Source organism: Solanum pennellii, chromosome 3 (assembly GCF_001406875.1).
Source record: "Solanum pennellii chromosome 3, SPENNV200".
Taxonomy (NCBI): Eukaryota; Viridiplantae; Streptophyta; class Magnoliopsida; order Solanales; family Solanaceae; genus Solanum; species Solanum pennellii.
In genome coordinates this window covers 66,018,832-66,031,331 of record NC_028639.1, presented here as the reverse complement: position 1 = coordinate 66,031,331, position 12,500 = coordinate 66,018,832, and the positions used below count along the sequence as shown (strand labels likewise).

At 35.5% G+C, this 12,500-nt stretch overlaps 3 protein-coding genes across 3 annotated transcripts; all 3 read left to right on the top strand.

Moving 5' to 3' along the window:
• The first annotated feature begins 1,264 nt into the window (after positions 1–1,264).
• On the top strand, positions 1,265–3,386 carry LOC107014449 (putative pentatricopeptide repeat-containing protein At5g59200, chloroplastic). The gene has a single exon (XM_015214364.2). The coding sequence runs from the start codon at positions 1,445–1,447 to the stop codon at positions 3,335–3,337; it is 1,893 nt and encodes a 630-aa protein (XP_015069850.1). The 5' UTR covers positions 1,265–1,444; the 3' UTR covers positions 3,338–3,386.
• Positions 3,387–5,367: 1,981 nt separating this feature from the next.
• On the top strand, positions 5,368–9,092 carry LOC107014451 (adenylate kinase 4). The gene is made up of 6 exons (XM_015214366.2): positions 5,368–5,596; positions 7,363–7,508; positions 7,644–7,763; positions 7,877–8,044; positions 8,360–8,449; positions 8,773–9,092. The coding sequence occupies exons 1-6, from the start codon at positions 5,485–5,487 to the stop codon at positions 8,869–8,871; spliced, it is 735 nt and encodes a 244-aa protein (XP_015069852.2). The 5' UTR covers positions 5,368–5,484; the 3' UTR covers positions 8,872–9,092.
• Positions 9,093–9,346: 254 nt separating this feature from the next.
• LOC107014452 (O-fucosyltransferase 37) lies at positions 9,347–11,912 on the top strand. Its single transcript, XM_015214367.2, has 6 exons — positions 9,347–10,396; positions 10,463–10,631; positions 10,732–10,821; positions 10,926–11,209; positions 11,283–11,541; positions 11,622–11,912. Exons 1-6 carry the CDS (start codon positions 9,750–9,752, stop codon positions 11,835–11,837), a joined length of 1,665 nt encoding a protein of 554 aa, XP_015069853.2. The 5' UTR covers positions 9,347–9,749; the 3' UTR covers positions 11,838–11,912.
• Positions 11,913–12,500: the final 588 nt, after the last annotated feature.

Here is a 12,500-nt window from a genome sequence, read left to right as displayed (position 1 = left end):
AAGCGGGGCGTGCTCCTCGAGGGCTCGGGGGGAGGGGGTTCTCGGGGCGTGCGCCTTGAGGTCTTTGGGGGGGGAGAGAGGGGTCCTTGTGGCGTGCGCCTCGATGGCTGGTAGGGGGGGTGAAGAGGTCCTCGGGGGTGAGGGGTCATTTCTCTCAATGGAGGTTGATAGACTATCATAAGATCAAAACTGCTACATATAATTATACTCCAAGCAGTTAAGCTTCTAAAAGTTTTTCGTATCATTTAAAGGATGACGTAGCAACAGAAATGAGAAGACTGAAGCTGGAGCTCAAGTAAACACTGGAAATGTACAGTACAACATGCAAGGAAGCACTCACAGTACAACAAAAGGTAGGGAATTGTGCTCCTTTGTGATTTATATCAATGACTTAACATGATGTCAATTGTAGGTGACAGAACTCCAGCTTTGGGAAGCAGAAGAATAGAAGAGGCAAGATTTGCAGAAGAACCTGCATTAGCACTTGCAGAGAAACAAAAGGCAAAACCTAGAGCAGCCGTTGAGCAAGCGGAGGCAGCTCAGACAGAGGCTTGCAGAACTAGAATCTCATAAGAGAATTAATGCAGAAATTAAAGCTCTAAAAAAGCAGAAGAGAGGAATAAAGTACTAAATAAACTTTCAAATTCAGATTTAGGATATAGAAGGTATTCGATAGAGGAGATTGAATCTACAACGAACTACTTTGCTGAATCTAATAAAATTGGAAGAGGTTATGGACCAGTCTACAAGTGTTACATGTCAATGAATTGAATGTCAATGACTTCTTCTATAAAACCTATTAAAGCTATAGTGAATTGAATGATGTGTAAAATATAATTGTCAGTAGATAAATAATGCAACAAGCTACTGAAAAATTTAAATTTTAAATTTATGAATGTTTTAGAATAGATTTTATACATCATGTATCGTTATAAGTATATTTAACTTTTTAAGTATATTGTAATATATAGTTAGTGTTTACTCTCAATTATTTTTGGACTATTTTTATGTCAAATAAAACATGTTTATATTTATTATAAATTAATTATTTTATTGTATATATTTGATATTATTCCTTGAGAATTTGACCCGTTATGACCACGAGTTTTTGCTCATGTCTTATAGGTTGACCCAAGAAAATATTAATTTTTTGGCAGTAAATATAAAATAAAATCATTTTTATTACAATGCAAGATTTAAGATGAGAAAAATAGTACTGTAGTATCATATTAGAAGTAAATAATTAATGTACAGAAATAATTTCACAAACCTATTTTGTTTTTATTTTTTATTTTTTTAATTTCAGAACCAAATTTTACAAAATTCACATATCATGTTTATAGTGAACTTTAACTGAACATGTTGGTTGATTTTTTGCAGCAAGGAGTTGACAGAAGCTGTTTCCCCTCAAACACCAGTCTCGTTTTGGATAATTAGTTCCTTAATGATAGTCGCCGCCGTCGCCGCGGCGTCGCCACCTATTTCCCCGCCATATTTGAACTTAAATCCCGGCAGTTTCCGAGATCGAAAGCAGCTTCTCTTCGAGTTACAGAAATGCAAAAGCATTCAACACGCTGCTCCAATTCATGCTCATATAATAAAAAACGGCAACCCCAATGACCCCTTTATTCTATTTGAACTTCTTCGTATTTGTTCTAGATGCTGCTCCATTGAATATGCTTCCAAGATTTTCCGGCAAATCCCCGACCCTAATGTATTTATCTATACTGCTTTTATTGAAGTGCTTATGTCTTCACGGGCTTACTCTGATGGAATTAGAACTTATTTTCAAATGATTAAGGATTTTATTTTACCTGATAATTATATAATTCCTTTGGTTCTTAAGGCATGTGGGTGTGGATTAGATTTAAAGAGCGGTCAGCAAATCCATTGCCAGGTTATGAAATTGGGATTGAGTTTGGACAGGTTCGTGAGGGTAAAGTTAATGGAACTTTATGGAAAATGTGGAGAGTTTAATGATGCAAAGAAGGTGTTTGATGAAATGCCTCAAAGAGATGTTGTTGCCTCCACGGTTATGATATCGTGTTATCTTGATCATGGACTAGTGAGTAAGGCGATGGATGAGTTTCGGGTGGTTTCTACGAAGGATAATGTCTGCTGGACAGCTATGATTGATGGGTTGGTTAAAAATGGTGAAATGAATTATGCATTGGAGTTGTTCAGGGAAATGCAGATGGCGGGTTTAAAGCCTAATGAAGTTACGATTGTTTGCGTTCTATCTGGTTGTGCGCAGTTGGGAGCATTAGAGCTCGGTAAATGGGTTCATTCGTATGTGGAGAAGTACAACATTGAAGTTAATCATATAGTTGGATCAGCTTTAGTGAATATGTATTCGAGGTGTGGGGATATCGATGAGGCAGCTAGTCTTTTTGAAGAGTTGAAAGCTAGAGATGTAACCACTTATAATTCCATGATTGTGGGGTATGCATTGAACGAGAAGAGTATCGAAGCTATCAAAATGTTCCAGAGAATGAAACGTGAAGGAGTTAAACCGACAAGTATTACCTTTTCTGGTGTTCTGAATGCCTGCAGTCATGGCGGGTTAGTGGACATTGGGTTCGACATCTTTGAGAGTATGGAAACTGAATATGGAATTGAACGACGAATTGAACATTACGGATGTATGGTTGATCTTCTTGGTCGTATAGGACGTCTTCAGGAGGCTTATGATTTTATACAAAAAGGCAATATCGCTCCAGATAATATAATTTGGGGATCGTTGTTAAGTGCTTGTAGAATCCATAAAAATTTCGAGCTAGGTGAAAGGGTTGCTAAGATTCTACTGGAGTATGGCGCTGCTGATTCTGGAACGTATATTCTTCTGTCTAATGTCTATGCTTCGCAGGGTAAATTTAAGGAAGCAGCAAGAGTGAGAGCGAAGTTGAGAGAAGAAGGTGTCCAAAAGGAACCAGGTTGCAGTTCAATTGAAGCGAACAATGAGATCCATGAGTTCCTTTTGGGAGACATTAGACATCCTGAAAGGGAAGCAATATACAGTAAACTGAAGGAGCTGAATGATATGCTGGAATCCGAAGATTATGCTCCAGCAACCGATGTCATCTCACAAGACATTGAAGAACACGAGAAAAGATGGGCGTTGAGCATACATAGCGAAAGACTTGCAATATGCTATGGCTTGACCTCAACCAAACCATGTACCACAATAAGAGTTGTAAAAAATCTTAGAGTTTGCAATGACTGCCATTCAGTTATTAAGCTTATATCTAAGATCACAGGGAGAAAAATTGTTGTAAGAGATCGGAATCGGTTTCACCATTTTGAAAATGGTGTTTGTTCTTGTGGTGACTACTGGTAAACATAACATATTTTTTATTAATGAAAATGGCTTCATGGGATTCAACCTATTGTCTTGATCGCTGAATATCATTGAGAAATAGGAATCCGGGTTATTTCATACTATTATTTCTAGTATGGAAGGATTCAATCATCCACTTTGGTATCGTATTGAACAAAAATAGTGACTTTGCTTCTCCATTGATCAAGAATTTCTATTTTTTGGAAGTATTATGATTGTCCGATAAGAAAAATAAACAATTTGAAGACCTATTGATTCTAACAACTAATTGCAGAGTTGATCATTCAGACCTTCCTCTCTAAATTTAGTGGATCCAAACCCGAGCCGAGCTACAATGATAGCACTCTTCTATAAGTCTTTTAAAAAGGCTACATATTCTTTTTAGGAAAAATGCACAAATACTTTTGATCTATGCCCGACATTTTAGGAATATGTTCATAGTTTGATTATCCTAAACTTTATCTGAGAATTCAGATTTTCATAAATTTCGAATTTAAATTCTCTTAAAATATAGAATCACATTTCTTAGGATTTATCTGCTAATATGAGATGTATATGACAAAATAGTGTACACTCTTTTTGAAAAAAAGAAAGAATCTTCTTAAGCATATAATACTCACAAAAAGTTAAAACACGAGACTACCTTTATGCTTCTCTATCACAACTTTTTCTGCATTTTTCTACGCTCCAACGATTAACATCAAACATGACCCCACATATTTTCTCAATTTTGAAATTTCCAATTATGTCTTACTAAATTAAGACTACTAGATATATTATGATATATTGTGCCAATACATTGACTAGAAATATTTGATATTGGAGAACTTCAAAATACATGGACAAATTATTGAAATATACACTATATATTTCATTTATTTTTATTATTTCTTATTATTTTTAAAAATCTTTAAAAAAATTTATGTCTTTAATGTATTCGAGCGGCATATTAGAGCCTGTTTGGCTCAGCTTAAAAGCTGGTCAAACTGACTTAAAAGCTGGTTTTTGACTTATTTAGCTGTTTGGCAATACTCAAAATAACTTATTTTAAGTTAAAAAAAAACTTATTTTAACCCAAAAGTTAAAAGCTGGGGTAGGGGTGCTCTATTTTTTTTTAGCTTATAAGTTGTTTTAAGTTGACCACATTTTTACCTTTTTGCCCTTAATATTTTTATACAATCTCCAAATTACCCACATAACCCTAACATCTCTTTCTTCCATAACCCTTAATATTTTTGCCCTCAATATTTTTAGACAATTATTATTATCTATGGATGAAACTAAAATAAATCTTAAATCGTTCTTTGATCTATTCAAATTATATATCTTTAAAATCTATGATAAGTTTATATTCCTGTTATAAATAGATCAAATTATATATCTTTAAAATCTATGATAAGTTTATATTCCTCTTATAAATAATTTGTGATGAGAAAGAAATATGTGAATGATAGCAAAATATAATTATTTATGGCTGTAAAATATAAATTAATTAAATTTTATTATGTTAACAGCTTTTGAGGGTATTTTAGACATTTTAATTTAAAAAGTTGTTTATCAGCACTTATTTGCCAAACACATCAACAACTTTTTTTTTAACTTCAGCACTTTTATCCAAACGCATAACTGCTTATTTTAAAAATAAGTTTCAGCACTTTCAAAAGTACTTTTTTAAAGCTGCTTTTATTAAGCCCATCTAAACGGGCCCTTAATATATTTGGATCAATATTTAATGTATCTGAGCAAGTATTTAATGTATCTGAGCTATATATTATGTATCCAAGCTAGTTTTTAGTGTATGTGAGACATTAACTCGGATGAAGCACATACACTTTTAAAAGTTAAATTTCGGTTTGAAAAAATTCTCTTTCATTATTTTTCTTTCTATTTTCAAGGTTCAAACAAGATACTCGTAGGGATTAATATATACATAACCCTAGGTAATTAAAGTTAGAACGAAGGGTATAATGGTCATTGTCACAAAACCTTACTATGGTACGCTTCCATTTTCCAGCGTTGGAATCAACGAAGTCCAACACCCGGAAGTGTCTCATCTCTCTGTAATAAATCAAAAACACTCAAAAAAAAAAAAAGAAGAAGAAGAAGCCATTGCAGAGAATTTATCGAGGAGTTGGCCGGAGAGAAAAATGTCGACATCATCAGTGAACTTGGAAGATGTTCCCTCCGAGAGCCTCATGTCGGAGCTTCTCCGCCGCATGAGGTGTTCCTCCAAGCCGGACAAACGTCTTATTCTCATTGGTAAATAATAATAATGATAATACTCGCAGTTGGTTTTTATGATTATTCTTCAAATCTGCTATCTTTGTTACGATTTGTTTGTGCGTATGTGGTGTGAACTTTCAAAATTCTATCTTTTGGCTGATTTTATGGTTTTTGCATCTAAATGGCTATCAGATCCGCATTTTTGCTATTTTGTCGGAGTGGGGTTTTGTGAATGATCTTATTGCTTTGTTGGGGTTTGCTTTTTCCCCCTAAATTGCTATCAGATCTACAGATTTTTACAGTTTAATGAAGTGGAATTTTGAAATTGGGTAGTTTATTTGCTGTTGGGTTTTGCTTCTTGGGGTTATGGGAGTAGGGGGATTTTGTGTGTACTTGGAAACAAGATGAAAGTTCTGGAATTTAGGGGGATTTTGTGGTTTAAAGGATGAGGCATGATCTCTGTTTAGAGCAAGTTTGCTAATTGTTAAGTGAAGAAGTGATCGACGTGTAAAATTGCTCGCCTTTAATGGTTTCAAATCTAAGAAAATAATATGTGCATTCAAGCTACAATAGTATTCCTTAAAAGGAGTTACCAGGGAATCATCCTTTCAAGTTAAAATAGGGATTTTGTTGGGGCATCTTGACTATTTATGGGTTTTTTGGTAACAAGAAAATCCTAGCTTTCCACGATACTAGCTATAATGAAAGTTCAAATCAAGTATCCATAACTATGAAGGTGATTTCGTAGTGTCTTGGTTGGTTTTTGCTAATATTGGGAGGAAGTAGCAATACCCTTCTCAAGTAAAGCTCTCTCTATATGGTTATATTCCATGGTGATTTTCCTTTTGGGAATCTGTTTGTAATTCAAGTTACAACCTGCTCAACCATCGCAATGGTAAACCAGGGTTTCATCCTTTGGTCTGGACTGCATAGACTTGATCTGCTCTGCAATAATGTGTTTACAACAACAACATATCTAGTGTAATCCTACAAATGGGGTCTTGGGAGGGTGTTTCTAATAGACCCTCGGCTCAAAAGGTGTGTAATCAAAGCAGGGGTGTTAATAATATTATAAAGTATACTGGTCCACTAGTGTGTCCGCAAGTTGTAATTGTTGCTCAACCAGCAACAAAATACATATGATAAAAAAGGACCTCAAGAAAAAATTAGCTGTTATATTTTTGCATTTCAATGATTAAAGACTTTGAACGGTTGTCTTCTATGCCCCTTATCAGCAGCATATGACCTTCTAGGAGCATTGTTATCAATATAGTATGTAGAAAGGCCATTATCGAAAAAACATAATATTGTATGTAGAAAGGCAAAAAACTTTACTATGGATTCCCCATGCTTCGGAAAAGACTAGACAATGATTGGCCTCCTATCTCATGTTGGGTCTTTTGGTCTTTTTTTCTTCTCTGAACTTTTTGCATGCTCGTAGGGGGGTGATGTGTAGCTGGTTGAAAGTTTTAGCCAAGGATCTATATTTGGATTTGGGTTTGGAACTGGGTTTCTCTTAATGAGTTGTAACAATTTTCCTTTTCCCAATTGCCTAGTATTTATTTCGTGGCAATAGTGTTTTAACATTATTGTTGTAGTTGATATGGAATAAATAATGTCATCCATGTGCTCAATCTGAATTCTTTTTGGGTTTTGACATGTCATCGTATGGACTTATACATCAAATTATGAATTGTTCTGTCATGCTTTGCCAGATTTTTGTGATAGATAAATCTGTAGACTTTCCTTCTTTCCAACTATTATAGTGTTAAGATCTCTAAAAACTTAAAAAAATTCCGCAGGCCCACCTGGATCAGGGAAAGGAACACAATCTCCTATCATTAAAGATGAGTATTGCTTGTGTCATTTAGCCACGGGGGATATGCTGAGAGCTGCTGTTGCTGCCAAAACACCTTTGGGCATTAAGGCGAAGGAGGCCATGGATAAGGTCATATTGAGTGTTCTTTAAATTATTGTTATATGTTTCTGACTTCTTTCAAGTTCCAACAGGAGAGTATAAGAAAGAACAACAATTGGTTTTCCTTTTCTCAGTAAAATTGTTTTTGTACTACTATCTTTACAGGGAGAACTTGTTTCTGATGACTTGGTTGTTGGGATCATAGACGAAGCATTAAAGAAGCCATCATGTCAAAAAGGATTCATTCTTGATGGGTTCCCTAGAACTGTGGTGCAAGCAGAAAAGGTTATTTTTCTGTTAATCCTTATTTATGTTTATGTGGACTTTATGTGCAATTCCTATCAACTTTGATTGAATCCTTGTAGTAGGATTATCACGTCTCGCTCTACTTATTGCAGCTTGATGTGATGCTTCAAAATCGAGGTACTAAAGTTGATAAGGTTCTTAATTTTGCGATTGATGATGCCATCTTGGAAGAGAGAATTACCGGACGCTGGATTCACCCAGCTAGTGGTCGGTCATACCATACAAAATTTGCACCTCCTAAAGTACCTGGGATAGATGATGTAAGATAATAGAATCAAAGTTCTTAGTTTTATTTGTTGTGATACTACCATCTCTTCCCCTCTAACTTGTCAAAAATAAAAAAGTACTGTAGTTTTTGTTGCTGAAGGTAGTTCATTGTAGTGTGTCTTCATACGCTTAGCAATTGATTATTTTACAATTTTAATATCTTTTTTGTCTGCTGTGCAACTTAAATTCTGTCAGACAAATTTACCTTCATAATAAGGACTGTCAACCCAAAAAAAAAAGGAACATTCTATATTAAGGATAGTTCTCTGATATCTGAATCTAATTCAATTTTATCTTTCTACATGAAGGTCACTGGAGAGCCATTGATACAACGAAAAGATGATACTGCTGCTGTTCTCAAGTCAAGGCTAGAAGCCTTCCACAGGCAAACTGAGCCGGTAAACATCTCTTTATCTCTGACTTATTTTGAGGGGAAAGGGAAAGTAAAAAAGAACGATAAACATCTGTGTATCTAGTCGCTTTGGTAGAGAGTTGGGAAAACTAGGAATTGCATTTGGGAATTTGACATAATAATCTATATAAGATGTTTGGCAACATCCTACCAAACATTATATACACGGTATAGCTTTCATTTGACCTAATAATGTTTGTTTGATTGGGTCCAAAGACGTAGTAAAGCCGATAATTTTTTTTGTAGTCTGTTTGGACTCTTCGTTAGTTTCTGTCCTCCATGCTAAAGCTGTATTGGAATAATGTACAGGTCATTGACTACTATGCCAAGAAGGGTAATGTAGTGAATCTTCCTGCTGAGAAACCACCACAGGCAGTCACAGCTGAAGTCAAGAAAGTTCTCTCCTAATGGAAGGATGCCAACTTTTTCTTTTGGTTTAAGGATTGAAAATTGAACTATGAATTTTGGTTAACCAGTTATATTTCTGGTTTCCTTTTTATGGCACTAGCTGGCTCAACCCTTTATGAACATATCACTAAGTGTTGGTGAATTTATTTTACTTTTGACATTGCTCTTTAGTGAGCTTTTGCAGAGTGCAATAGGAATTGACACAAAATTATTACTCGTACCAAGTCAGAATGAAGTTAAACAGAAGATGCACCATTTTTGAGTTTTGTGGGAGGGTAATAGAAATATAAGATAACTTTCTCAATTTGTACTAATCGATGTGTTTTAAGCCTTCTTTAGTGATCAAATATTGCAAGTTCAACTCCAGCATTCGAACATAATAATTGGAGAAAGAAATAGAAATAGAAAGTTTATGTTAAATGACATTGTAATAGTATTATTTCGGCCAGATTTTATATACAGTGCGCGATCTGAATTTAGTTGGGTTCATATACAGTGCGCGATCTGAATTTAGTCGGGTTCAATATGAGTTTTTTTATGCATGCCCTAAAATCGAAAACACCCCACCAGGAGCCTTTGCGAATATCTAAATAAAAATTCTAGCTTCACCACGTGCGGATGAAAGGTCTACAATGTTCAATAAGTAGAACTGTGAGGGATTGCGAAAAAATAAACAGAGAAAAACTGCAATAGAAATTTGTTTAAGTTCTGGCGGGAAAGGAAGAAAACAATCTTGTAACCAACTTAACTGTATATAATATCTTGACCAAAATCTCCTCGTTCATCACTTCTCTGAAAATTTTGTGTTATTTTACAGTTTTTCTCTCTAGAAAACCAAATCTTCCATTGAATACACCAGAGAAAGCTCTCGATCTTCAATGGCGCGAACAAGAAATTCCAAGAGTTCATCATTCATCTCTTTGAACCCATCATTTTTCATTCATTTGTTCTCACTACCTCCATTCAATTCCCTCCATAACTACTCACCCAGAAAAAACTCAAGAATCACCCAAACATCCCCATTTCTGTCTTTCTGTTTCATCTCTCTGCTCATTACCCTTACTTTCTTTGCGATTTTGTTCATCACATTCACAACCTTTTTCCAAAATTCACTCTCGTGCACCACTACTTCTTCTTCTTCGTCTTCTCTGTTTTTAGCCTCTGTTTTTGCTGCGGCATCATCAAGATCGGGCTCTGTACTAGATGAGAAAATTACACTGTCTACCGGAGCAATGGTGCCCTTACCGGCTCATGGGGTGGTCGGAAACTTCTCTGAGGAGGAGGAAGAGTTCTGGAAGCAACCTGACAATCAAGGGTACATGCCTTGTTTGGATTTCAGTCTAAAGTACCGAAAAGCTTCTGTAAAGATTTCGAAAGAGAAGAGGAAATTTTTGATTGTTGTGGCTTCTGGAGGATTGAACCAGCAAAGGAATCAGATTGTTGATGCAGTTGTTATAGCAAGAATTCTTGAAGCTACTCTTGTTGTTCCTGTTCTTCAAGTCAATCACATTTGGGGGGATGATAGGTAACTTTTTGAATTTCACTCTCAAGATTTGTTAGTTCATTGATCTAACTTTTTAGCTGTCTGCAGTGAATTTTCGGAGATTTTCGATGTTGAGCATTTCAAGAAGACTCTGATAGCTGATGTTAGAATCGTGGCGTCTTTGCCATCGACACATTTTGTTTCTAAGCAGACCATCAACCGTGATCTTCCTTTTCACGTATCGCCTCTTTGGCTTAGAGCCAGATTTCTCAAGCAAGTAAGAAAAAACTTAACTGCTCCTTTTGCTGTACTACTTGAGTTAATTGCAATATGCCTAGAGAATTGGTTAAACTTTGTGTTGCATTTTTTTCGTATAGCTAAACCAAGAAGGTCTACTTATATTGAAAGGATTAGATTCTAAGCTCTCCAAGAATCTTCCACCTGACTTGCAGAAGCTCAAATGCAAGGTAATATAAAAAACTGCAGCTTGTTTTTAGTAACTGTTTGATAGGACGTTGGGAATGGGAAGTGACGTAAAATTGCTGTTTTTTTGTTGTTGTAACTTGAACAGGTTGCATTCCATGCTCTAAGATTTGCAACTCCAATAAGGGAGCTAGGTTATCAGATAGCTAGAAGAATGTGGATTGAGGGTCCTTATGTCGCGATCCATCTCAGGTTAGAGAAGGATGTGTGGATCAGAACCGGATGTCTTACCGGTTTAGGCAGGCAATACGACAGTATTATAAGTAGAGAAAGGGACTTTCACCCTGAATATCTCACTGGCAAGTTGAACATGACCCATGCACAACGGCGACTTGCTGGAATGTGTCCCTTAAATGCATCAGAAATGGCTAGGTGAAACAGTAAAGTCCTTGAACAACTTATGCTTTTGTTTTATGAAAATCTCAAATGGGGCATTGTGTTGTAGATTTCTGAAGGGGTTAGGAGCACCAATCAGCGCTCGTATATATGTTGCTGGAGGAGAACCCTTTGGAGGCACACAAGCTATGCAGCCTCTAAAAGAAGAGTTCCCAAATTTATTGACAAAGCATACACTGGCTCGAAATGGAGAGCTCACTCCATACTTGGAAAAATCTTCTACGTTAGCAGCCATCGACTACATTGTGTCTCTGAGCAGTGACGTTTTCATCAATTCCCATGGAGGTAACATGGGCCGAGCTCTCGAGGTATGTATCAGTCAGTCATACCTACTTACAGCAATGAATGAACTTGTTGTTAACATTGTACAATTCTGATTGTTGGCCAGGGACATAGAGCATATGTAGGACACAGAAAGTACATAAAGCCAAACAAGAGAATGATGCTGCCATTCTTTGAAGATTCATCTGTATCTGAGCAAGAATTCAAAAGGATAATGAAGAAACTGCATAGGAAAAGTCAAGGGCAGCCTGAGCCAAGGGCTAAAAAGATTGATAGAGATGTAATTGCATATCCTGTACCTGAGTGCATGTGTAAGCTATAATAGACACTGTTCCAACAAGTTAAAACAGTTTTTGGATGCAAATGTTCATACCATAATGAGTTTGTTTCATACTTGTATCTTTCCACTTTACTACACTTAGCAAAAATATTGCAGAATCATAGAGTAAAACAGATATATGTGAGAGCCTATCAACTTCTAAGAGCATGTATGCCTAAACATTTGGAAATTCCTGAAGTGGCACATATGCTTTGCTATTTCTTTCCATTTTAATCTTTACCACAATTACATTGCACTAACTATAGCAAAATGGATATATTCTTGGTGTCAGAAGCATTAGCAAATAGAAAACGAAATGACTCTAAAGTATAATCTGTTCATTCAAAATAGCAAAGACTAGGGCAGCCTAGTGCAATAAAACTCGTTGTACATCGAAACTGAAAGTTGAGCTTATGAAAGCAATCTCCATTAACTGTATTTCTTAAATTATCATAACTAATTCACATACCAATAAAGCTGAAATATTGATAAATCTCAATCAATATATATATTTTTTGTATAGTTTTAGAATATCTAATTTTTTTATTTAAAATATCAAATTAATATGATCTAATTTAATTTTAAAAAATTAATTTAATTGACTTTTAAAAAGCGCGATATGCCAAATAATAACGAACGAAGAGAGTATACAAATAACTATTTAAC